The 27207-nt window shown below is 38.8% G+C and overlaps 1 protein-coding gene across 1 annotated transcript in view; it reads right to left on the reverse strand.

The window, feature by feature from the left end:
* Window positions 1–1947: 1947 nt before the first annotated feature.
* LOC122747984 (butyrophilin-like protein 2) overlaps window positions 1948–27207 on the reverse strand; it is a 61455-nt gene continuing 36195 nt past the window's right edge. Inside the window, exon 5 of the mRNA XM_043993735.1 lies at window positions 1948–2198. Coding sequence (XP_043849670.1) covers window positions 1948–2198 — 251 coding nt within the window. The remainder of the gene's footprint in view (window positions 2199–27207) is intronic.

A 27207-nucleotide genomic window follows, 5' to 3' on the forward strand; every position in this document is an offset into this window, starting at 1 on the left:
CAACAATCATTATAAATGTCTTCTGAGATGTGGGGAGATTCTCTGAAAATAGGTCCCTAAACTCCATCACTGTGGAAATCAGAGAAGGGGAAACCCTTGTTGCTGATCCCGGTGCTCTAGGTTAGGGGGGTGGGGGGGAGCAGAGAACACATGAGGGAATCCTGGGCAAGGATAGTAGCTTTGTGCCCAGATGATGCAGTCTTCCTCCCCCTCCACCATCATCTACTGAATTACTTTGTAAATGTTCTCCTGACTCTGCTCACTTCACTTTGCATCAGTTCATGTCCGTCTTTCCTGGTTTTTGTGAGATCATCTTGCTCATCATTGCTTATAGCACAATAGTATTCTATCACAATCATTTCACAATCTATCACATCACGTATCACAACTTGTTCACTCATTCCTCAGGGACCCCTTGTTAAAAGGCAGCTATTTCTGGGTGGGCTGGCCCATTATGCCATCAAACATCACTGGTCAAGCACCTAATCCCCCGAACCTTGTACATTTTCCATACCTGTGATCCCACCAGTAGAGGGAGCTCTCTCCACACTGACACTGATTGGCAACTTGTCTGTGACTTTCGGTCTTAGCTGCCTGGGACACCAAGAGCTTGTGACTTATCCAAAGTCACATCCCTCTAGAATGTATCAGACTCAGGACTTGAACCCAGGTCTTCTTGACTTCAAGTCTGGCCCTCTATCCACTCTGCTGCACTGCCTCTGGTCTTACTTAAAACTTCTTGAATCAATGTTTGTTGAGCTGAATTGAATCATAGTTCAGCAGTATAAAGTAGTTAATCAGATCACTGAGGAAGCCATAACCAGGGTGGGGTGATTGGTGCTTTATCCCAAGGCAGAAATGTTAAAGGGTCCATAATGCTCTTAGGAAGAAGTCCAGTGGAGCCTTGTAGTGGAGCAGGGGCAAAGCCTGGCATTAGAACTGGGCAGATGCTGGTGACAGGGTGGGGCTGGCTAAACTAGTGACAGGGGTCTAAGAAGGGGACCTGGAGCAGGTTTCTGTTGTGGGAGCAGCCCTCTATTTTCCATTTCCAGTTACTCAGAGCAGAAAAGGCCTTGTTTTTTTGTTTGGTTTTTTTGGTGAGGCAATTGGGATTGAGTGACTTGCCCAGGGTCACACAGCTAGTAAGTGTTAAGTGTCTGAGTCCGAATTTGAACTCAGGTCCTCCTGAATCCAGGGCCAGTGCTCTATCCACTGCACCCCCTAGCTGCCCCAAAGGCCTTGTATTTTTAAGATATATTTTTAAGATTTGACCCCGCCCAGGGGTGGCAAGGAAGGGCTGTGCCTATTCCCTCTGGTGCCACCAGAGGTCAGCAGGCACATGAGAACACATCTTGTTTCCCCAGGACAAAGGGCAGCAGTAGACATCCTGGAGACCAGGAGAGAGCTCACAAGGCTCCCATTCCACAATTGTCCCTTAGAGAAGGAAGCATTTAATGGGGCTGGGGGAAGAACAGTGATACCTCACCCCCTGCTGGAGTGTGTATCTTTCTGCCTCCCCATCTCCAGGTGAGACTTTTTTTGTTTTCTTCAAATTTTCACCTCTTTGACTTCAAAATCTTTCCATGTTGAAAGTGTAATGGGCTGGTGGAGGGGCCACTTGAGGGATCTGGAGAGAAGCAAACATTTCCACAAGGCCAGACATCTGAGATTTGGGCTCCATTTGACTCTGCCTTAGCTCAGTCTCAGTGTGAGAAGGGGCTGAATGAACCTGCCTACCCCTGTGACCTTCAGCTATGCCTGAGCACCCCCTAATCCTGTCCCCATAAAGAGGAATTGGAGATTGTGGGAGCAAACAATGAGATTGGGATAGGGAGACAGCTCCTCAGCTCTTCTATTCCTTGTGGAAGACTTCCCATCCCAGGAACCATTTCATTCCTTAAGAGATGAGCCCTCCCAAGCTATTCAAACTTCCTGTACAGCAGACCCTTAGGCATGGGTATGGACAGTGAGCTTGGGGTTAGAGTGAGTCTGGAAGGACCAAAGGCCCCGCTCCCTGCTCAGCTGTTCATCCTGAGTTCTAAGACCAGGAATTGCTTTGTTGGCAGAGCTGAAGAAACCTCGGGTGGAGGTGAGAAGGGAGAAAATCAGCCATGTGGCTGAAAGAAAACTGGACTGGGAGACTGGAGACCTAGGTCCTAATCCCTCCTCTGACTCTGAGTCAAGGATTGTTTCTTCCCCTGAAAAATGAAGAAATTGGACAAGATGATTCAGAGGTCCCTCCCAGGGCTTACTGCCTGTGAGTCTGTGAGATTTGGGCTCCATTTGACTCTGCTTTAGCTCAGTATCTGTGTGAGAAGGAGCTGAATGAACCTGCCTGCCCCTGTGACCTTGGCCAAAGCATTTTGCTCTCCTGGGTTCCACTCTCACCTCTGTAGGAACTGGAGAGAGAGAGAGAGAGAGAGAGAGAGAGAGAGAGAGAGAGAGAGAGAGAGAGAGAGAGAGAGAGAGAGAGAGAGAGAGAGATGCAGGGGTGGTATTGGGGGAAGGGCTTAGATACTCCTCTTTAAAGAATTATACCCTCTCACACACAAATCCAATTGGAAAAAAATCTTTTATTTAGGTGCAAGAGAAAGGAGACTAAGAGAAAAGTCAGAACTCCTCTTGTGAGGAGAAAATGGCTTAGAGATCACAATTCTCTGAAACACATTTCTCCCAAAACAGAAGAAAGGTCAAAACTGTTTATAGATGGTAGATAGAGTGATTGGAATGTCCCTTATTAGGGATGGTCTGGGAGAAGTCAGGTAACCGGCAGTTGTTCTGATTTCTGGAGCAATCTCTGTCCCCCTGGTGCCCCCCAGGCAGCAGCAACGCCTAATGGGCTTATTATCTCTCTTACTTCTCAAGGTGTTTCTGTCCTTCAGTTTAGCTGGTCAGTTTAAACTTTAATTCCAACCCCACAACACATACATACATACATAGATGGATAAAGCATTTTGTAAGCGTGTACTATGTATGAAGCATTGTGCTAAGAGCTGGGAAAATAAATACAAGCAATGATGATCCCCAAGGTCCCTTCTGGCTCTCATGATACTTTCATACAATTACTAAGCATTTACCAAGCACTTTCTATGTATAAGGCTGTGGAGAACCCAGAGTGCTCTCTGTCACCCCACCGACTGTGTTCCCCCTCCCCAGGCCCAACATGGTCACCAAAGCAGCAAGTCTCCTAGGAGACTTTGTGGTCAAAGCCTGAATTCCATAGACAATGCTTGGCCAGTCTCCCAGGGTCCAAGGAATCAACTGTACAAACTTTGCCCTGTTTAGGCCTGGAAAAAGTTTTGCCGGGTCAAGGCTGAAAGGTTGAAAAATTACTCTTATTCTCTTAGAATTATTCTTTCAGAGACTTTATTTAATTACTTTGTGGTTTTTTGCTTTAAATACTGAGCTGTCCCAGTAATAAAATGCACACAGTTATTCACACATAATGTGGTACTGATGTGTCAATGATTAATCGTCTCAGATCCTCAACCCCCGTTGTTAGGGCTTGAACCCGTGCCCCCGACATAAGGCATCATGCATGACATAGGGAATGCAAAGATAAAAATGAAGTAGACCCTTCCCCCAAGGATCTTATATTATGTTGCTGGAAAATTTGAGAGTTTGGGAGGATCAAGTTCAAGCCTCCTTTCAGGCCCCTCCACCAAAGTATCTTTTTGACAAAAGGACAACTACATCAATCCTGCCTCCCAGTTATTAGGCTTCTTGGATGTCAAATGTGAATAAACAGTTGACCTTAGCACCTAGTAATCAAAAGAGCTAAGGTATCATTGTTTTGCCTGCACATTCATTAAATTTGAAAGACTCAAAAAACGCTGATCAATTAAATGACCAACTCTGCTTCCAAAATATTAATAATGAAACCTGCTACCCACTGTCTGACAGAGAAGTGATGGATTCAAGGTGCAGAATGAGACATGTCTCTTTGGACATCTTTGCTTGACCATACATGTTTGTTAAAAAGGGCATTGTTTTTCTTTCAAGAGAGGTGGGAGTTCAAGAAGGGAAGGGTTGGGGACAGGACAGCAAAAATAAAGAAAGAAAAGAGGGTCGTTAAGATGCCTTTTCTTTTAATAAGCAAAGGAGAGAACAGAAAGAAGACCAAAGAAAGTCATAAAGAACCACAGACAAACAGGACAACCTTCAAACTGTAGTTTAAACTTACTCTATACTTTAAAAGCAAAGCAAGCTAGCTGTTCATAATAGAAGACTGCAGCAATTTTGAGAGAAATGATTATTTATAACCAATTATGAAAGATCCAAGGTTTTTCCCTGTTCTATTTTCTTGTTCAAAACCAAGTCTTTGAAGGACATTACTGACCTCTGCCAAAAATGTACCCCACCTAGACCATTTTATGTAAAGTGAATTCCTGCCCAAGGTGGTCTGAGTTTAATGATACTGTCTTTGAGAATAAAATAAATTGGAGGGGGGGGAAGAATAGGATGGAGGGAAACACAGTTAGCAATAATAACCTTGAAAAATAATTTTGAAGCAAGTTTCTCTGATAAAGGCCTCATATCTCAAACATGTAGAGAACTGAGCCAAATTTTTAAAAATAAGAGCCATTCCCCAATTGATAAATGATCAAAAGATGTGAAGTTTTCAGATGAAGTCATCAAAGCTATCCATAGCCATATGGGAAAAAAAATCCTCTAAATCACTATTGATTAAAGAGATGCAAATCAAAACAATTCTGAGGTACTACCTCATACCTATTCAATTGGCTAATAGGACAGAAGAGGAAAATGACAAATACTGGAAGTGATACGGGGGAAATGAGAGATTAAGGTACTATTGGTGGAGTTGGAAACTGATTCAACCTTTCTGTAGAGCAATTTGGAACTAGGCCCAAAGGGCTATAAAACCATGCTACTACTAGGTCTATATCCATAAAGAGATAAAAACCAAAAAAGAAAAGGACCTATACGTATAAAAATATACCTATAGCAGCTCTTTCCTGGTGGCAAAGAATTGGAAATTGAGGGGATGCCCATCAATTGTGAAGGAATACTATTGTGCCATAAGAAAAGATGAGCAGTATGCTTTCAGAAGAACCTGGAAAGATTTAAATGAGCTGATGCAAAGTGAAACGTACTGTGTAGTAACAGCAATGTTGTGAGACGATCAGATGTGAATGAGAGCTATTCAGCACTACAATGATTCAAGAAAACTCTGAAGGACTTATGATGAAAAATGCTATCCATACCCAGAGAAAGAACTGTTGGTGTCTGAACACAGATTGAACCATATTTTTTTTTACTTACTTAATTTTTTCTGAGGTTTTGTTGCCTGTTTTCTTCCACAACATGACTAATATGGAAATATTTTGTATGACTACACATGTATAACCTCTAATGAACTGCTTACTTTCTCAAAGAGGGGCAAGGAGGGGAGATAAAGAGAGAATATGCAACTAAAAAGTTTTTAAATGGATGTTAAAATTGTTTTTACAGGTAATTCAGGGAAAATAAAATATTAAATGAAGAAAATTTTTAAAAAATAAAAATAATCTCTTTGTCGAAGAGTGGCATGTTGTCACTATCTCAGCCCTTCATTGGACTAAACCCACTTCTCACTGTAATATTCCTTCTCTCATTAATTGTTAACCAATCAGAGTTAACTGCCACCCTAAGGAATATCCACTTTTCCAAAGATATATGAACTGTGAACCCACACACACACACAGCTCCAAGCTAATTGGTTGGTAGCACTGATTGACACAACTAACAGGTGGTAACTTCCAGATGCTAAAGTCTACTTGCCAAGACAAACCCAGGAACTCTATGAACACAATTACAAAACACTTTTCACACAAATCAAATCAGATATAAATAATTGGAAAAATATCCTATTACTTTGCTAAAGTTGTTAATTGTTTCAAGTAATTTTTGAGTTGATTCTCTAGGATTCTCTAAGTATACCATCATATCATCTGCAAAGAGTGATAGTTTTGTTTCCTCCTTGCCTACTCTAATTCCTTTAATTCCTTTTTCTTCTCTGATTGCTAAAGCTAACATTTCTAGTACAATATTAAATAATAGAGGTGATAATGGACATCCCTGTTTCACCCCTGATCTTATTGGGAAGGCCTCTACTTTATCTCCATTACATATAATGCTTGCTGATGGTTTTAGGTAGATACTACTTTTTATTTTAAGGAAAGCTCCACCTATTCCTAAGCTCTCTAGTGGTTTTATTAGGAATGGGTGCTGTATTTTGTCAAAAGCTTTCTCTGCATCTATTGAGATAATCATATGATTTTGGTTAGTTTTCTTATCGATGTGATTGATTATGTTAATAGTTTTCCTAATGTTGAACCAGCTCTGCATTCCTGGTATAAATCCCACCTGGTCATAGTGTATTATCCTGGTGATCACTTGCTGTAATCTCCTTGCCAGTATCTTATTGAAGATTTTAGCATCAATATTCATAAGGGAGATTGGTCTATAATTTTCTTTCTCTCTTTTTGCTCTGCCTGGTTTTGGTATCACCACCATGTTTGTGTCATAGAACAAATTTGGTAGAACTCCTTCTTCAGCTATTTTTCCAAATAATTTGTATAATATTGGAATTAATTGTTCTTTAAATGTTTGGTAGAATTCACCTGTAAACCCATCTGGCCCTGGGGATTTTTTCTTAGGGAGTTCATTAATGGCTTGTTCAATTTCTTTTTCTAATATGGGCTTATTTAAGGATTTTATTTCCTCTTCAGTTAACCTGGGCAGTTTGTATTTTTGTAAATATTTATCCATTTCATTTAGATTGTCAAATTTATTGGCATACAGTTGGGCAAAATAGTTCCTAATTATTGCTTTAATTTCCACTTCATTGGTGGTAAAATCACCCCCCTTTCATTTTTGATACTGGTAATTTGGTTTTCTTCTTTCTTTTTTTAATCAAATTAACCAATGGTTTATCTATTTTATTGGCTTTTTTCATAAAACCAGCTCTCAGTTTTATTGATTAATTCTATAGGGTTTTTTTGCTTTCAATCTTATTAATTTCTCCTTTAATTTTCAGGATTTCTAATTTAGTATTTAATTGGGGATTTCTAATTTGTCCTTTTTATAGCTTTTTAAGTTGCATGCCCAATTCATTGATCTCCTCTTTCTCTTTTTTATTCATGTAAGCAGTTAGAGCTATAAAATTTCCCCTAAGCACTGCTTTGGCTGCATCCCATAGATTTGATATGTTGTCTCATTATTGTCATTCTCTTGGATAAAGTTATTGATTGTTTATATGATTTGTTGTTTGACCCACCCATTCTTTAGAATGAAATTATTTAGTTTCTAAATGATTTTCAGTCTACTTTTCCATGGCTCTTTATCACATGTAATTTTTATTGCATCATGATCTGAGAAGGATGCATTTCCTATTTCTGCCTTTCTACATTTGACTATGATGTTTTTGTGCCCTAATACATGGTCAGTTTTTGAAAATGTTCCATGTACTGCTGAGAAGAAGGTATATTCCTTTCTATCCCCATTCAATTTTCTCCAGATATTTATCATATCTAACTTTTCTAATTTTCTATTCACCTCTTTAACGTCTTTCTTATTTATTTTGTAGTTAGATTTATCTAATTCTGAGAGGGGAAGGTTCAGATCCCTCACTAGTATAGTTTTGCTGTCTATTTCCTCTTGTAATTCATTTAACTTTTCCCCTAAGAATTTGGATGCTAAACCACTTGGTGCATACATGTTTAGTATTGATATTACTTCATTATTTATCATACCTTTTAGCAAGATGTAGTTTATTTCCTTATCTCTTTTAATTAGATCTATTTTTCTTTTGCTTTGTCTGAGATAAGAATTGCTACCCCTTATTTTTTTACTTCAATTGAAGCATAATATATTTTGCTCCAACCTTTTACCTTTACTCTGTGTGTATCTCTCTGCTTCAAATAAGTTTCTTGTAAACAATATATTGTAGGATTCTGATTTTTAATCCACTCTGCTATTCGCTTCTGTTTTATGGGAGAGTTCATCCCATTCACATTCACAGGTAAAATTATTAACTATTTATTTCCCTCCATCCTCTTTTCCCCTTTGTTTGTACTCTTTGTTCCCTTCTTTCACCCTATTCCTCTTTTTTTTCAGGGCAATGAGGGTTAAGTGACTTGCCCAGGGTCACACACCTAGTAAGTGTCAAGTGTCTGAGACCAGATTTGAACTGAGGTCCTCCTGAATCCAGGGCCAGTGCTTTATCCACTGCACCACCTAGCTGCCCCACCTATTACTCTTGACCAATGTTTTGCTTCTGACCATTGCCTCCCTCAATCTGCCCTCCCTTTTATCAGCTGCCCTTCTTTTTCTTACCCCTTTCCCCCCCACTTCTGCCCTCCCTTCTATAAATACCACCCTTTTCCCCCTTCCCCTTTTGTTTCCTTAAAGAGTAAGCTAAGTTCCTTTATACAAGTGGGAGTGTATTTTGTTCCCTCCCTGAACCAAATCTGATGAGAGTAAGGTTGCAACCATGTTCACTCCTCCCTTCTTTCCCCTTATTGTAATGGGTTCTTTTTGTACCTCTTCATATCTTGTAATTAACCCCATTCCACCTCCCCCTTTCTCTCCTTCCCCTAGTCTAATTTTATTCTTCCCCTTAAGTTTCTTTATATCATCACATCAAAGTTGATTCAATAACAATACCTTAACAGAGATACAGATCCCAAGAGTTAGAAGTATTATCCTCCCTCATAGGGATGCAAGCAGTTTAACATAATTGAACAACCTTCCCCTCCCCACCCTTGTTTACCTCTTTATAGTTCTCTAGAGTCTTGTATTTGGAGATCAAATTTTCTGTTCAGTTCTGGTCTTTTTCTCAGAAAGCCTTGGAAGTCCCCTATTTCATGGAATATCCATCTTTTCCTCTGAAAGAGAATGATCAGTTTTGCTGGGTAATTGATTATAGGTTGTAACCCAAGCTCCTTAGCCTTCCTGAATATCATATTCCAAGTCCTTTGATCATTTAATGTTGAAGCTGCCAGGTCCTGTGCAATCCTGACTGTGGCTCCATTATATTTAAATGGTTTCTTTCTGGCTGCTTGGAGTATTTTCTCCTTCGCCTGATAATTCTGGAGTTTGGCTACTATATTCCTTGAAGTTTTCCTTTTGGGGTCTCTTTTAGGAGGTAATCAGTGGATTCTTTCAATGATGATTTTATCCTCTGATTCTAGAATTTCAGGGCTGTTCCCCTGATAATTTCCTAGAATATGGTGTCTAGACTCTTTTCTTGATTATGGCTTTCAGGTAGTCCAATAATTCTCAGATTATCTCTCCTGGATCTATTTTCCAAGTCAGTTGTTTTTCCAATGAGGTATTTTACATTTTCTTCTATTTTTTTCTGTCTTTTGATTCTGCTCAACAGATTCTTGGTGTCTCATGGAGTCATCAGCTTCCATCTGCTCAATTTTAATTTTTAAGATCTTATTTTCCTCAGTAAGCTTTTGCACCTCTTTTTCCATTTGGCCAACTTTTTCTCCAATTTGGCTATTTTTTTTCTCATTTGGCCAATTTTTTTTAAGGAATTGTTTTCCTCAGTCAATTTTTGTGCTTCTTTTTGTAGTGTAACTCTCATTTCTTTTATTTCTTTTTCCATGTTTCTTCTACCTCTCTCATTTGGTTTCTTTTTTTTTTTTGTATTTCATAATCTGTCTTATTTATTTTTTAAAGTATTTTATTATTTTCCAATTACATGCTGAGATAGTTTTCAACATTTGTTTTTATAAGATTTCCAATTTCAAATTTTTCTCCCTCCCTCCCCTCTCCTCCCCCTCCCCAAGACAGCAAATAATCTGATATAGATTATATATGTACAATAACATTAAACATATTTCTGCATTGGTCACATTACAAGAGTAGAATAAAAGCAAAAAGGAAAAACCTCAAAAAAGAAAAAATTAACAGCACCAAAAACAAAAGAAATAGTATGGTTCAATCAGCATCCATATTCCACATCTCATTTGGTTTCTAAAAGCCTTTTTGAATTCTTCAAAGAAGGCTTTTTGGTCTTGAGACAAGACCATCTATCCACTTGTGGGCATTTTGATAGACTCATCTGAGTTTTAGTTTTGGTCTTCCCTTTCACCATAGAAGTTGTCAATGGTAAGGGTCCTTTTTTGTTTCTTGCTCCTGTTGTAGTCTACTTTTTTTTAGTGAGGCATTTGGGGTTAAGTGACAGCTAGTAAGTGTTAAGTGTCTGAGGCTGGATTTGAACTCATGTACTCCTGACTCCAGGGCCGGTGCTCTATCCACTGTGCCACCTAGCTGCCCCTGTAGCCTATTTTTAAACTTAAAAAGTTGAAGTCTGCTCCTGGGGCACAGGGTTCACTGTTGCAAGCTTCTTACTGCTCTCAGCTGCCCCACTCACAGCTATGTTGAGTTGCAGCAACGTTGAGTTGCAGCAACATTGAGCTGCCTGCCGAGCTTCCCACTGAACTGAGCTTTGCTAAGCTGAGCTGCCAGCTGAGATGAGTAGTGCTGAGCCACGCTCCCTTTTCACCCAGGTGAGAAAGACCTTTCCTGAAGTCTTTTCAATTATCTCAAGTAGTAGGGGTGTGTCTCTCTTTTTGTAGGTTCTGTAGTTCCAGAATCTATTTAGAGGCTTGATTTAATGTTGTTTTTGAGGGAAGTACAGGAAAGCTCAGGCAACTTCCTAGCTTCTCTCTGCAATCTTAGCTCCACCCCCCCACCCCACCCCACCCCCCGTTTCTGCTGCAAATATTTTAAACAAATTATTGGCAAGGAGATTACAGTAATTTATCACCAGGTTGGATTTATATCAGGAATGCAGGGTTGGTTCAATATTAGGAAAACTATCAACATAACCAACCATATCAATAGATGTAGAGAAAACTTTGATAAAATACAGCACCCATTCCTATTAAAAACACAAGAGAGCACAGGAATAAATAGAGCTTTCCTTAAGATGATAAACAGTATCTATTTTAAACCAACAGAAAACATTATATGAAATGGGGATAATTTAGAGACATTTCCAACAAGATCGGAGTGAAACAAGGATGTCCATTATCACCACTATTCTTTAATATTGTACTAGAAATGTTAGCTTTAGCAAGGAATTATAATAGGCAAGGAAAAAAACAAAACTATCACTCTGTGCAGATGATATGATGGTATACTTAGAGAATCCTAAAGAATCAACTCAAAATTACTTGAAACTATTCATAACTTTAGCAAAGTTGCAGGATATAAAATAAATCCATATAAATCATCAACATTTCTATATATGACCAATAAAGTCCAGCAACAAGAGATAGAAAGAGAAATTCCACTTAAAATAACTGAAGACAATATTAAATATTTGGGAGTCTACCTGCCAAGGCAAACCCAGAAACTCTATGAACACAATTACAAAACACTTTTAACACAAATAAAATCAGATCTAAACAAATGGAAAAGTATAAATTGCTCATGGTTAGGTCATGCTAATATAATCAAAATGACAATTCTAACTAAATTAGTTTACTTATTCTGTACCATACCAAACTACCAAAAATTTATTGCATAGAGCTAGAAAAAAAATAATAAAATTCATCTGGAAGAATAAAATGTCAAGAATATCAAGGGAATTAATGGGGAAAATGCAAATGGAAGTAGCATAGTTATACCAGATCTAAAAGTATATTACAAAGCAGCAGCCACCAAAACTATTTGGTACTGGTTAAGAAATAGAGAGGTGGATCAATGAAAGGTTAGGCACACAAAACACAGCAGTAAATGAATATAACAATTTCCTGTTTGTTAAACCCAAAGATTCCATCCTCCAGGATAGGAACTCACTATTTGACAAAAACTGCTGGGAAAACTAGAAAATAGTATGGCAAAAATTAGGTATAGATTGACATCTTACACCATACACCAAAGTAAAGTCAAGATGAGCACATGATCTAGACATAAAGAGTGATATCATAGGCAAATTAGAAAAGGAAGTACTAGTCTACTTGTCAGAACTGTGTAGAGAGGAAGAATTTATGACTAAAGATGAGATAGAGAACATTATGAAATGCAGAGTGGATCATTAAATTAAATTAAATTAAAAGGTTTTTGGACAGACAAAATCAATGCAAACAACATTAGAAGGAAAGCAGAAAGCTGGAAAATAATTTTTGCTGACAATTTCTGATAAAGGTTTCATATCTAAAATATATAGAGAACTGAATCAAATATATAAAAATACAAGTCATTTCCCAATTAAGAAATGGTCAAAGGATATGAACAGGCAGTGGATTCAGGAGTACCTGAGTTCAAATCCAGCCTCTGACACTTGACACTTACTAGCTGTGTGACCCTGGGCAAGTCACTTAACCCCCATTGCCCCACAAAAAAAAAATGTTCTCAATCACTACTACTCCAAGATACCACCTCACACCTATCTAATTGGCCAATATGATTTTAAAAAAAAAAAGGAAAATGATAAATGTTGGAGAAGTTGTGAGAAAATTGAAACACTAATGCACTGTTGGTGGAGTTGTGAACTGATCCAACCATTTTCAAGTACAATTTGGAACCATGCTGAAAAGGCTATAAAACTGTGCATACCCTTTGACCCACCAATACCAGTACTAGGTCTATATCCTAAAGAGATCATAAAAAAGGTAAAAGGACCCACATGTACAAAAATATTCATAGCTGCTCTTTTTTATGGTGGCAAAGAATTAGAAATAGAGGGAATGCCCATCAATTGGGAAATAGATGAATAAGTTGTGATATATGAATGTAATGGAATGCTATTGTGATATAAGAAATGATGAGCAGCTGGTTGAAATTTTCAGAGTGAAAATGTATACCTTAGAATGCTAGAAACCAGGGCTTGATTTATTGCTTTTTTTAATTGTCTAGATTTTAGAGAATGATAAAAATATTAATAATACACATTCAACTTAAAAGTGTCTTGCATGCACCCCCACCCCCATAGCTGGATGTTAAACATTTACCAGCACCCCCCTCATCATCACCATTGATTTCTTTCTAGGCTGAAGGGGAAGGAGAATCCATGTTCAGACTGTCACCTTACTCTTCACTACCAATATACTTGACTTGTTCTCTGTGACTACCTAGTTATTTCGGGTTTGATGTGAGCTGGAAAACAAAGTAGAAGCTTCAATCTACTTCTGTATTTGGTGTTCTTTATTTCCATGATTCCTTGCCATACCAGCTCATGTAGGGTCCCTCTAGTGCCTCCCATTGTGTTGTTATTTTGTATACAGTACATTTCACTTTACATCAGCTCATGTAAGTCTTTCCAGGTTTTTCTGAGAGCATACTGCTCATCATTTCTTATAGCACAATAGTGTTCCATCATAATCTCCTCCCAAAATTTGTTCAGACATTCCCCCATTTGATAGGTATCTCCCCAATTTCTAATTCAACTTTTTGTTTTTGCTCCCTCTCTCTCATCTCACAACCTACAGACAACTCAACTTAGCCACAAACTAGAGAAATACCTATTTTGAACATAATGCCAGTCAGTCAATAAGCATTTATTATGCACCTACTATGTGCTTGGAGTGTGCTAAGTGCTAAGAACACAAAGAAAAGCAAAAGACAGTCCCTGCCTTCTCCAAGTTCAAAATCTAATGAGGAAGAGAACATGGAAAGAAATATATACAAACAAGCTACAGAAAGGACAAAGAGGAAATAATAACCTAGGACAGGCACTGGAAAAGGAGAGAGATTAGGAAAGGCTTCCTGTAGAAGGTGGAATTTTAGCTGGAACTTGAAGTACGGGAAGTTAGGGGGATGAGATGAAGAGGGAGGGCATTCCAGCCATGGGGAAGACAGTCAGGAGAAATGCCCAGAGTCTGGAGATAGATTTTCTGGTGGAAGGAACAACAGGGAGGCCAGTGTCACTGGGTCAGAGGATATGAGGGGTTGGAGGTGAAAGACTGGGAAGTTGGGGGAGCCAGGTTTTGAAGAGCTTTGAACCCCAAATAAAGAATTTTCAGTTTTATCCTGGAGGTGATAGGGAACCACTGGAAGTTTCAGAGGAGTGGGATGACAAGATCAGACAAGTAAAAGTTTGGAGTGGAGTGCAGAGACCCTGATGGCAGTCAGACCAACCAGCAGGCCTGAGCCATAGTCTAGGCATGAGGGAGGTGATAAAGGCCTGCCCCAGGATGGAGGCAGTGTCAGGAGAGACCAGGTGTACTAGGAAAAAGATGTGATGAAAGGTAAAACAAATGGTCTTGTAAAAATTTTGGATACTGGAGGGTAAGAAAGAATTAAGTGTTGAGGATGACCCTTAGTGTATCAGCCTGGGAGACTGAGAGGATAGGAGGCGTGCTCTCAGCAGTGACAGGGAAGTTAGGAAGAAGGGAAGGTTTGGTGGGGTGAATGATGGGTTCAGTTTGGCACAGTTGAATTTTATATGTCTGTGGACATCTGGTTCTAGGTGTTCAATAGGTAGTTGGAAATAAGGACAAAAGTTGGGGCTGGATAAGTAGATTTGAGAAATATCAATATAAAATGATAAATAGATGCCTGGGAGCTGATGAGAACAAGTGAAATAGTATAGAGGGAGAAGGAGAGAGGGCCCAGCATAGAGCCCTGGCAGACACCCATAGGTGACATGGATGAAGATCCCGCAAAGGAGACTGAGGAGTGGCTAGAGAAGTAAGAGAACTGTAAGGAAGGGTTTTCATAAAAATGTAGAGAGAAAAGATTATCAAGGAGGAGAGGGTGTGGTAAAATTTTGTGGCAAAGTTTGAACCTAGCCTTGCATGGTTAAGAGAAGCAGAGCTATTTCTTAGAGATTAGATTCCTTTAATGCTTAACTCAGGACCTAGTTTATATTGACTGGAAACCCAGTGAGACAAGGAGTTTTCTCTCTCCAGTTAGACATCTCAAGTAACTCATGTATCCTATCTGGAAACTGCCTCTGTGCTGGTCAATCATTAACTATTTTGCTTCCTTTCTTTGAATCTTATATAATATGTAACTTATTGACACTGGGGATGGGCTAAGGGAGATGAGATTTCTTTTAGGTCTCCCCCCTCTGCTGAATGATCTAAACTTCTTTCTAAATTATGCTACTTTAGGTATACTTTGTTCTCAGCTCACAAAGGGTACTTGAGATTTTTTTTCTGGTACAACACCTTCATTTTACAGATGAGGAAACTGATGTTCTGAAAAGGCTAAATGACTTGCCCAGAGTCACACAGGTGACAATAAGGCTTTGGGATGTTTTCCACAACCAGGTGCTCTGACTCTCCATCAAGTATCTGCTCTTTTGAGGTTCCTTGGAACTACAACTAGGAATCTTTTCACTGAGCAGGAAAATAGTCATGGCATTGGACAATAGGACAGGGGGTTAGGGAAGGACTGGAACTGTCTCTGCATGTATGGGAACAAAGGACCTTCAGATCTTGAATACAAGATTGGATTTCCCTTGATCACATGATTTCCCAAACTACAGTCCAACCACCTGTGCAGTCATACAGAAAATCTAGTTGGGGTAGAACACAGAACTTGGGAGGACAACAAAAAATGTGCCATACAGATGTCACCCTGAAATAAAGGAGACTATCAAAGTAGCTAAAACTAGGATCTTTAATGAAAGTAAGAGAATTGGAATTGGAGGCCACCACACAGCACTGGAGTGCCTGAGGAGGATGTTGAACATAAGGATATTATAGAATACTGGGGTGGAGGGAGTGGGGTACAATTCTTGAAATGGCTCAGCTGCAGGTGCAAGGGTGGGGGTTGGAATATTCTAAAGCAATAGCAGTCCCTCAGCAGGGAGTATCCAAAGAAACAATAAAACCAGTTCCTCAGTCAGTTATTGGCTCTGGAATCAGGATGAGGTCATCTCATAGCTAATTCCATTCAACACTTCCCCCTTTTGGTCAAGATGAATTCTATAAGGGGGCAGCTAGGTGGCACAGTGGATAAAGTACTGGCCCTGGATTCAGGATGACCCAGGTTCAAATCCAGCCTCAGACACTTGACACTTACTAGCTATATGACCCTGGGCAAGTCACTTAACCCCCATTGCCCCGCAAAAAAAAAAAAAAAAAAAAAAAAAAAGATGAATTCTGTAGCTGACCAAGGGAAGTGTTGGGGAATTCCATGTACTGCTGAACCTTGGATCCAAAGGCAAAGGATAACTTAAGACAGCACTGTCGAAAATTAAATATAGTTTTTAATTACCTGTCTCCTACAAAAATGAATAACCAGATCAGAGAAATCAATTTGATAATATCTCTTATAATTTGTTTCCATACCTGTCCTCCTATGAACAAAACAGATCAGAGAACATAATGCTCCTTCACTAATAACCACATCAGAGACAGACAGGAAAAACATAATACCAATTTCTTTTTTTCCAAGAAAAAATAAACATGATTATGCTGGAGACTCTTCCTAAGAAGGAAACACAGAGGTTCCCTCTTTCTGAGGGTATATAAGGTTCCTTTGCTCACTGGTTACAGGGTGATGCCATTTTTCTTAGCATAATACAAATTAACCTAATGCAAATACTATAACAGGCAACTTAAAGACACAGGAAGGGTTTACCAAGAACAAGGATGCCTAGGTATTTGTTAAGTAGAACAAGATCTATTTACTTCCTTGGGGGAAAGAAGATAGTGAATGGGGACTTATCTGCTAGCTATTTGGATTCAGCTTGGAGCTTTAGTCAAAGGGCATTTTTTTCTCCTATTAATCCAGGGTGTCATAAAATCCATTTGGATAATAATCCAGGTGATCCATATATTCATAGTAACAGCACTCATTAAGATTGGATCTGACATGTTACACTCAATATGAAAATGAAGTTGCCTAAAAAATACCACAAGAGTAACATGATTAAGACAATATTTTAAAAGTTGATAGATAGGTTGGTACAGCTAGGTGGCACAATGAATAGAGCACTGGGCTTGGAATCAGGAAGACTCATCTTTATGAGTCAAATTTATCCTCAAAAGTTTGCTAAAAATACTACAAGAGTAACATGATTAAGACAATATTTTAAAAGTCAATAGATAGGTTGGTACAGCCAGGTGGCACAATGAATAAAGCACTGGGCTTGGAATCAGGAAGACTCATCTTTATGAGTCACATTTAGCCTCAGACACTTACTAGCTGTGTGATCCTGGACAAGTCACTTAGCCCTGTTTGCCTCAGTTCTTCATTTGTAAAATGAGCTGGAGAAGGAGCTGGAAAACCATTCCAGTATCTTTGCCAAGAAAACCCCAAAATGGAGTCAAGAAGAGTTGGACAGAACTGAAAACAACACAGAACAACAGTAACAACAAATACAAAATCTGAAAAAATTACTAACATTCTTAACCATAGCTATAAAACAAAATAATGTTAATGGATGGGAAAAGGGTAAAATAGTATAAATGTACTTTAAAGCAAAAAGCACTAGTTAGTCATAAAACAAGTTTTAGTTGAATATCCTATTATGAAACAAAACAATCTTCATACGCACACATCTCTGCCAGTCTAAGAACCCAAGATACTTAATTTGTAATGCTCTTCTGCACCTATTTAAAATTTTGTTTTTAATAAAAGATAATGTTTTCCTTAGGTACATATAAATGAAAAAGTAGCAAATAAATTCACAGAGTTATCATAGTATTTGAATACCAAGAGCATGAAAACTCAAAATGTCTATAAAGCTTATGGGGGGGGGGGGAAGGGACAACTTAAATAGGCCAACTCATTACAACTCATTCCATTGTTTGAATTCACTGAGACTGACCCCTCAATGAATCATATTGACTGACACATTTACTGCATCTGTTGGGAATAAGTTTTTTTATTTTTTTTATTTTAATTTTTTTTTTTTTACAAAAAAAAATACTCACATGGGGAAGGAGTGAAAGGGAAGGGTAACCCTCTCCCACTGTCCATTTCATCAATCCTTCATATTTTTACAGCTTAGATGTCTCATACTGCTGTATGATTTTTGAGAGCATCTCTTATGTCTGGCCCTCTGGAAACTCTCCTCTTAGGCATTCTGGAATAGATTGGCTCTCACCATAGCTTCCTCTAGCAGATCTACTTCTCCAGTTCAGGTCCCTTGTAGGGAATTCCTTTTCTGTTAAAATCTCTTGTGAAGCAGAACTGAATACAATTTAATACAGTCACTTTAATTTTGGTTTGCCAACAATTAGGTCATGTGATGGAAACTACCTCAAACCTTCTAATTCTACTAATAATAGAATTATATGAAGAACATCAAACTAAGAATCTCTGCATGAGAGAATTTGCATCTTTCCCCTACTTCTTGTTGTTCCTATCCTTATCTAAACAAGATAATTGATTTAGACACTGCCAAAAACAGGCTGAATGAAAAATCTAAAATAATTCATGGAAATCTTACTTGTAAAGTGAGTCCTTGTGTTTAATTTTTTTAACCAATGCAGTTATAGAAACTAAAGCTAAAAGTGCTTTTTAAATTGTCACTGACTCCACCATCATTTAATTTCTGATATTTTTCTATTTCATTCTTTACCTTGGATTCAAGTCCCAGAAAGGTAAGAAACTTTAATTTATTACCTATAAGTGCCTTGTCATGTAAGTTAGCAAATTGTTATATTGATATATTTAGGAAATTAAAATAACTATCTTTCTTAAATTGCCTAATTTGCGCAGGGGGTGAACAATGCATTTGTATATATAGAATTCTGAACCCAATTCTTAGAACTTGTTATTAGAACATGCTCAAGGCCTTTGTATCCCTTTAGAAACATTTATACTCATCAGATCTTGTTATTTTCTCAAAAAATATTTCACTCTAGCTATTAACTTCAATCATTTACTTTAGCTGCTCATTCCCCACTTAAGAGGATGAGATGCCTCTAAGATTCTAATCCTATAGAAAAGAACATAATGTGAGATTAAAATTGGATATTAGATCATAAATCTACCCTACTTAACCTTTCCCTTAATTTATCTCCCAGACTAGTAAATGGAAGAAGCTTCTGGTTTTCTAGATAGAGCTTTTATTGTATGGTAGTCACAAGGTGTTGTTGATTAGAAGGATAGGAAAGTAGAAATACAATACAAATCGTCTTAAGTCTAGGCTTAGTCTATATTCTGTATAAAATTTACCAAAACCCAAGGCCACCTTTGGGGAGAGAGACCGAGTCAAGCGCGTGCTGTTAACCGAGAGCCGGGCCGAGTCAAACTCCAGTCCGCGTCTGTCTGTGCAGCGCAGCCAGGAGACCAGCGGAGCAGGAACAAAGGCCCCACTTCCGTTCTCTCCTTGCCTTTTAAGCTCACACCCCAGAAGTCGAGTGCTCAGCAGGCAATCTGGCATGCGTCGCAGGCGGACTGGTGTGCGTAGCTCATGCTGTTGGTCTCCTCCCCAAAAGGGTGGTCCTAAAAAAAACTGGCATCTCTCCATTATCTAAAACTTTTTACCACAATAAATAATAACACTCCTTATAGGTAGATGACTTGAAGGCCTAAGTCTAAAGGACATCCAAATAAATTTACCTAAGAGATAATTTTTTTGTTCTTTTAAAATTAGTATATATTTTTATTTAAAATTTTGAGTTCTAAATTTTACCCCTCCTCCCTCCCTCCCTTCCCTCCTTCCTGAGGTAATAAGCTTTCAAATATAGGTTATACATATGCAATTATGTATAACATTGCCATATTAGTAATTTTGTATAAGAAGACAAAGAAAAGAAAAAAGCAAAAGAAAGTAAAAAATATAGCATTCTTCAGTCTGTGTTCAATCAATATAAGTTCTTTCTTTGGAGGTGGATAGTATGTTTCATCATTAATCCTTTGAGAGTGTCTTGGGTCATGGCATGGCTGAGAATAGTCATGTCATTCACAGTTCTTCATCAAACAACATTGCTGTTTCTGTGCACAATGTTTTCCTGGTTATGCTCACTTCACTATATATTAGTTCACGCAAGTCTTTCTGGGCCTTTCTGGAATCATCTTCTTATAGCACAATAATATTCCATCACCATCATATACCACAGATTGCTTAGTCATTCCCTAATTGATGGGCATCACTTTGATTTCCAATTCTTAGCCACCACACAAAGAGCTGTTATCAATAATTTTGTGCAAATAGGTCTTTTTCTCTTTTTGGGGATATCAACCTAGCATGGGCATAGTTCCTAATTGCCTTCCAGAATGATTGGCTCAGTTCACAACACCATCCACAGTGGATTAGCATCCCAGTTTTCCCACATCCCTTTCAAATCTAACATTATCCTTTTTTGTTATATTAGCCACTCTGATAGGTGTGAAGTAGTAGCTCAGAATTGTCTTAATGGTGTTTTTCTGATCAGTCGTGATTTAGAGCATTTTTTTCATATGACCATAGATAGCTTGGATTTCTTTTTCTGAAAACTGCATTTTCTTAAGAGATGCTTTATTTTGCTCCAAATGTAGCAAAGGGCTGTCAGAATAGACTAAGAACATAATTTCAGATTGTATTAAATGAGTTGTCTATAGTAAAACATGTTCAGTTACTAACCATGTACAAATGAAACACAGTATGGCCACATAGACCATAGCTCTCAAATCCTCTTTAAATCGTTCTGTAATTTGCTAGCATTTCAGAGCACATATGCATGCATGTGTGCATGCACACGCACACACACACACACACACATGCAGTGCAAGCCCTGTATTGTATTGTGAGATTTAAAATTGGATACTAGATCATAAATCTCCCCTACTTAACCTTTCCCTTAATTTATCTCCCAGACTAGTAAATGGAAGAAGCTTCTGGTCTCTAGTTAGAGCTTTTATTGCGTGGTAGTTACCAGGTGATGTTGATTAGGGGGATAGGAAAGTAGAAATACAAAACAAATAGTCTTAAGTCTAAGTTTAGTCTATATTCCGTATAAAACTCACCAAAAGCCTAAGGCCACCTTTGCGGGGGAGAGCTGCACCAGGCACGTGCTGCTAACGGTGAGCCGGGCCACGTCCAACTCCAGTTAGCATCTGTCTGTGTGTCGCAGTCATCTGACCAGGAGAGCAGGAAAGAGATCCCACTTCTGTTCTCTCCTTGCCTTTTTAGCTCGCACCCCGGAAGTGGAGTGCTTAGTAGCCAGGCTGGTGTGCGTAGCCCATGCACGGCCGTCGGTCTCCTCCCCGAAAGAGTGGTCCTTCAAAAACTGGCGTCTTTCCCTATTCACTAACCGACTGATAGGAAACTTTTTACCACACTATGAACAGGAAATAATCAAAAGAAGGAAAGATTTGAAATTAAGTGGGGTTGGGGAAGGCTTCCAATAGAAGTTGGGATTTTAGTCTGGACTTAAAGGAAACTAGGGTGGTCAGTAGTTAGAGCATAAGAGGGAGAACATTCCAGACTTGGGGAATAGCCAGAGAAAATGAGCAGAGCCAAGAGATGGAGTATTTTGCTTGGGGAATAGCCAGTAGGCTGTGTCACTGGATTGCAGAGTACAGGGCATGGAGTAAAGGCTGGAAAGGCAGGAGGAGGCTAGGTTATGAAGGGTTTTGAAAGCCAAACAGCACATTTTGTACTTACTCCTGAAGGCAATAGGAAGACATTAGAGCTTGTTGAGATGGGGATGGTGGTGACATGATTGGGCCTAAATTTTAGGAAAATACTTTACCAGCTGAAAAGAGAATAAATTAGAATGGGAAGAAACTTAACACCAGTAGCCTCACCAGGAGGCTATTGTAATCAAGGCATGAGAAGTTGAAGTTCTGCACTTGAATGGTGGCAGTGTCAGAGGAGAGGAGGAGGCTTATTTGAGAGACCTTGCAAAGGTGAGATTGACAGACCTTAGCATTAGCTTACATATGAGTGGTGAGAGATAGTGAGGAATTCAGGGTGACTCCTGGGTTTGGAAACTAAAAGACTGGGAGCATGGTGTTGCCTTCTACAGTTACAGTCAAAGTAGGAGTGAGTGGGAGGGTGTTTTGGTTTTTTTTTTTTTTGGTGAAAATATAATGAGTTTTGTTTTGAATATATTTAAGTCAAGAAGTCTCTTGATTAACCAGTTTAAAATGTCTGCAAGGCATTGGAGATGTGATATTGGAGGTCTACTTTGGGGCAGCATAGGTAGATTTGAGAATTGTCAGAGATAGTAATTAAATCCATGAGAACTGATGAGATCACCACCTGAAGAGTAGAGAAGGAGAAGAGAAGAGGACCTATTAAAGAACCCTAAGGGGCACCTAAGGCATAACCTAGAGAAGGATCCAGCAAAGAGGTCAGAAAAGCAGTGGTCAGAGGAGGGAAACCAGGAAGGAGTGGTATCCCAAAAACCAAGAGAGAAGAACTGATCAAGGAGGAGAAAGGGATCAACAGTGTCAAAGGCTGAAGAAAGGTCAAGGAGAGTGAGTACTGAGAAATGGCCATTGGATTTGGTTACTAATTGATGGATCATTAGCTTTGGAGACAGCAGTTTCAGTGAAGTATAAGAATCCAGACTGTAAGGGGTTAAGAAGAGAGTGAGAGAGGAGAAAGTCAAAGCACCTATTGTAGATGGACTTTTGGAGGAGTTTAGCTACAGAGAGCAGAAGAGAAATCAGACAATCATGAGCAGGGATGGGTCAGGTGAGGATGTTTTCTGGCTTGGAGAGAGATGACCACTTTTGTAGGCAGTAGGAAATAAGCCAGTAGAGAGGGAGAGATTGAAGATAAGTGAAAGAATGGGGATGACAGAGCGGGTGATGTGTTGGAAGAGACCTGATAGAAGGGGATTACTTGGACAAGTAGAGGGCTTCAGATCAAAGAGGGTCAGAGCTGAACAGGATTATAAGGAACATCTAGTACACCTTCTTTTTTTACAGAAAGGGACCCAGAGACTAGAGTAAGGAAAGAACTCACCCAGATAGTCCATTACAAAGCCACGGTTTCAACCAGGTCCCCAGATTCTAAATCCATTCCTCTCTTCCCAGTGACTCATGTTTCCTTATAGATTTAGAGATGCTCAGAGCTACAAGGGACATTAGTGATGAGTTTGTCCAGCCCCTTCATCTTACGGAGGAGGAAACTCAGGTCCAGAGAGCAGAAGTAAATTGCTCAAAGTCCCATAGCCAGTATGTGGCAGAACCAGGCCTAGCAGCCAGGTTTCCTCTGATGTGTTTTTCTCTTCTGCAGTCCAGTCTTGGCATAATTCCTTTATCCTCAACTAATAATTGACCCAACATTCCTTCTGAGCAGTCAGCCTCTAATCAAGCTTGAAGGTGAACTTGGACAGGTACTTGGCTCTGTTTTAGTTTCACCCTCTGTAAGGTGAGGGGTTCAATTACAAACTGGATTAAACTGGTTCTTTCCTAATAAATGATCAAATGGGATAATATTTGTAAAATGCTTTGAAATTCTTAAAATGCTGTGTAAATTGCAATTATTATGGTTATAGGTACCTGGTGCTTTCAAGGCTCCTGTCATCTCAGAGGCCCCTGTCATCTTCACTGAAGTTCCCAGTGGAGCTTGACCCTCCTAAGCAGGACCTTTCCTCTGGGTTTCACTATCTAAAATAACTATGGATATTATATTCTCTATTGAAGCCAAAAGTATAAACAATGAAGTAATATCAATACTAAACAAGTAAGCACCAAGTGGTATAGCATCCAAATTCTTAGGGGAAAAGTTAAATGAATTACAAGAGGAAATAGACAGCAAAACTATACTAGTGAGGGATCTGAACCTTCCCCTCTCAGAATTAGATAAATCTAACCACAAAATAAATAAGAAAGACGTTAAAGAGGTGAATAGAAAATTGGAAAAGTTAGATATGATAGATATCTGGAGAAAATTGAATGGGGATAGAAAGGAATATACTTTTTTCTCAGCAGTACATGGAACATTTTCAAAAACTGACCATGTATTAGGGCACAAAAACATCATAGTCAAATGTAGAAAGGCAGAAATAGGAAATGCATCCTTCTCAGATCATGATGCAATAAAAATTACATGTGATAAAGAGCCATGGAAAGGCAGACTGAAAATCATTTAGAAACTAAATAATTTCATTCTAAAGAATGGGTGGGTCAAACAACAAATCATATAAACAAGCAATAACTTTATCCAAGAGAATGACAATAATGAGACAACATATCAAAATCTATAGGATGCAGCCAAAGCAGTGCTTAGGGGAAATTTTATAGCTCTAACTGCTTACATGAATAAAAAAGAGAAGGAGGAGATCAATGAATTGGGCATGCAACTTAAAAAGCTATAAAAAGGACAAATTAGAAATCCCCAATTAAATACTAAATTAGAAATCCTGAAAATTAAAAGAGAAATTAATAAGATTGAAAGCAAGAAAACCCTATAGAATTAATCAATAAAACTAAGAGCTGGTTTTATGAAAAAAGCCAATAAAATAGATAAACCATTGGTTAATTTGATTAAAAAAAAGAAAGAAGAAAACCAAATTACCAGTATCAAAAATGAAAGGGGGGTGATTTTACCACCAATGAAGTGGAAATTAAAGCAATAATTAGGAACTATTTTGCCCAACTGTATGCCAATAAATTTGACAATCTAAATGAAATGGATAAATATTTACAAAAATACAAACTGCCCAGGTTAACTGAAGAGGAAATAAAATCCTTAAATAAGCCCATATTAGAAAAAGAAATTGAACAAGCCATTAATGAACTCCCTAAGAAAAAATCCCCAGGGCCAGATGGGTTTACAGGTGAATTCTACCAAACATTTAAAGAACAATTAATTCCAATATTATACAAATTATTTGGAAAAATAGCTGAAGAAGGAGTTCTACCAAATTTGTTCTATGACACAAACATGGTGGTGATACCAAAACCAGGCAGAGCAAAAAGAGAGAAAGAAAATTATAGACCAATCTCCCTTATGAATATTGATGCTAAAATCTTCAATAAGATACTGGCAAGGAGATTACAGCAAGTGATCACCAGGATAATACACTATGACCAGGTGGGATTTATACCAGGAATGCAGAGCTGGTTCAACATTAGGAAAACTATTAACATAATCAATCACATCGATAAGAAAACTAACCAAAATCATATGATTATCTCAATAGATGCAGAGAAAGCTTTTGACAAAATACAGCACCCATTCCTAATAAAACCACTAGAGAGCTTAGGAATAGGTGGAGCTTTCCTTAAAATAAAAAGTAGTATCTACCTAAAACCATCAGCAAGCATTATATGTAATGGAGATAAAGTAGAGGCCTTCCCAATAAGATCAGGGGTGAAACAGGGATGTCCATTATCACCTCTATTATTTAATATTGTACTAGAAATGTTAGCTTTAGCAATCAGAGAAGAAAAAGGAATTAAAGGAATTAGAGTAGGCAAGGAGGAAACAAAACTATCACTCTTTGCAGATGATATGATGGTATACTTAGAGAATCCTAGAGAATCAACTCAAAAATTACTTGAAACAATTAACAACTTTAGCAAAGTAATAGGATATTTTTCCAATTATTTATATCTGATTTGATTTGTGTGAAAAGTGTTTTGTAATTGTGTTCATAGAGTTCCTGGGTTTGTCTTGGCAAGTAGACTTTAGCATCTGGAAGTTACCACCTGTTAGTTGTGTCAATCAGTGCTACCAACCAATTAGTTTGGAGCTGTGTGTGTGGATGGCCCTGTTTCCTGTTTCACAAGAGGCTTCTGGGAGGAGCCCCAGGAGGAAAGACCTTTTTGGTTGGAGACTTCGGCTGGGGACGAAGAGACAGGCAGGATAGGGCGAGCAAGCAAAATTTCATACTTGATCTACATGTTTCTCTTTACTAACTCCCTAAGATACTTTAATAAATACTTAATGCCCAAAGATTGGTGCTATATGTTTTCTAATTTAAGGCAACCACTAATTAGATTTTAGACATCATAGTTAGAATTTTAACCCCTTACACCTATTATAAGTCTAAAGTAGAGAAATGGAAAGAAACATTTAAGGCTAAACAGGTCAATGGGGTCTGGGTGACTGCAGAGGGAAAACCGCTTCTCCCTGGAGTTTCTGCCACCAGATGTGCCTATCTGTTCATAGGAATGGCCACTTTGGCACACAGGGAATTGTGGACTCAGTTAAAAGGGTTTGGGTTGCCCCAGGTGTTACCAACATAGCCTCTCCAGTGTGTGCCTCTTGCTCTGCATGTCAGACTCATAATCAACATGCCTTCGATGCTAAAGCTTATGGAGGGTGTCCTTTAGCTTATACACTTTTTGGACATCTACAAATTGATTTTATTACAATGCCTAAGGTGGGACATCATAAGTTTTGTCTTGTTATTCTTTTTTGGTTTTTTTGTGGGGCAATGGGGATTAAGTGACTTGCCCAGGGTCACACAGCTAGTAAGTGTCAAGTGTCTGAGGCCGGATTTGAACTCAGGTACTCCTGAATCAAGGGCCAGTGCTTTATCCACTGTGCCACCTAGCTGCCACTGTCTTGTTATTCTTTATCAGTTACTTAGTGAATGAAGGCTTTCCTAAGCCCTTGGGCCACTGCTGCATTTGTTGCCAAAGTACTCCTGAAAGAGATTGTCCCTTGCTTTGGTCCACCAGCACACACTGATTCTGACAAGGGCACTCATTTCACTGATTCTGTCCTATGCCAAATCTATTCTTTCCTGGGAATAATTCCACAGTTGCATACACCCTACAACCCACAAAGCTCAGGCCAGGTGGAACATATGAATAAAGAGCTTAAGAGCATGATTGGAAAATTGTGCACTGAAACTCATTTGAAGTAGCCTGATGTTCTACCCTTGGCACTGTTCTATCTGCACAGCAGGCCAAGAGAACTACATATATCACCTTTTCAGATTCTTTTTGGCCACTCCCCTCCCCCCATCCAAGCAAAACATTTTCCCCCAGTATATCTGTCATTACTAGAAACCTCTGTTGCTTCCCATATAGAGGAGTTACAAGTCAGGATATGTGAATTCCATGAGGCAGGAACAGCAGTACAAGCTGGCCTCTTGGACTTCTTGCATGATTTAAACCCAGGAGACAGAATGTATGTATATCAAAAACTTTCAGCAGACTAGTGGGGCCCAGCCAGCTTGAGAAAGTCCATTCTAGGTATTGCTGACAACTCCAACTGCCATCAAGATTGGAGAAAGGGACTCTTGGATCTCTCCACTCCTACTGGCTAAACCTCTTCTCATTTTTGATGTGTGTGTTAAGAAAGATAAAGGATCAGGCGCTATTATATACATGGGTGACCATGTAAAATGTGATCTTACCTATCTGTTTTCTATGACAACATTTGCA

Source organism: Dromiciops gliroides, chromosome 3, assembly GCF_019393635.1.
Source record: "Dromiciops gliroides isolate mDroGli1 chromosome 3, mDroGli1.pri, whole genome shotgun sequence".
NCBI classification, from domain to species: Eukaryota; Metazoa; Chordata; class Mammalia; order Microbiotheria; family Microbiotheriidae; genus Dromiciops; species Dromiciops gliroides.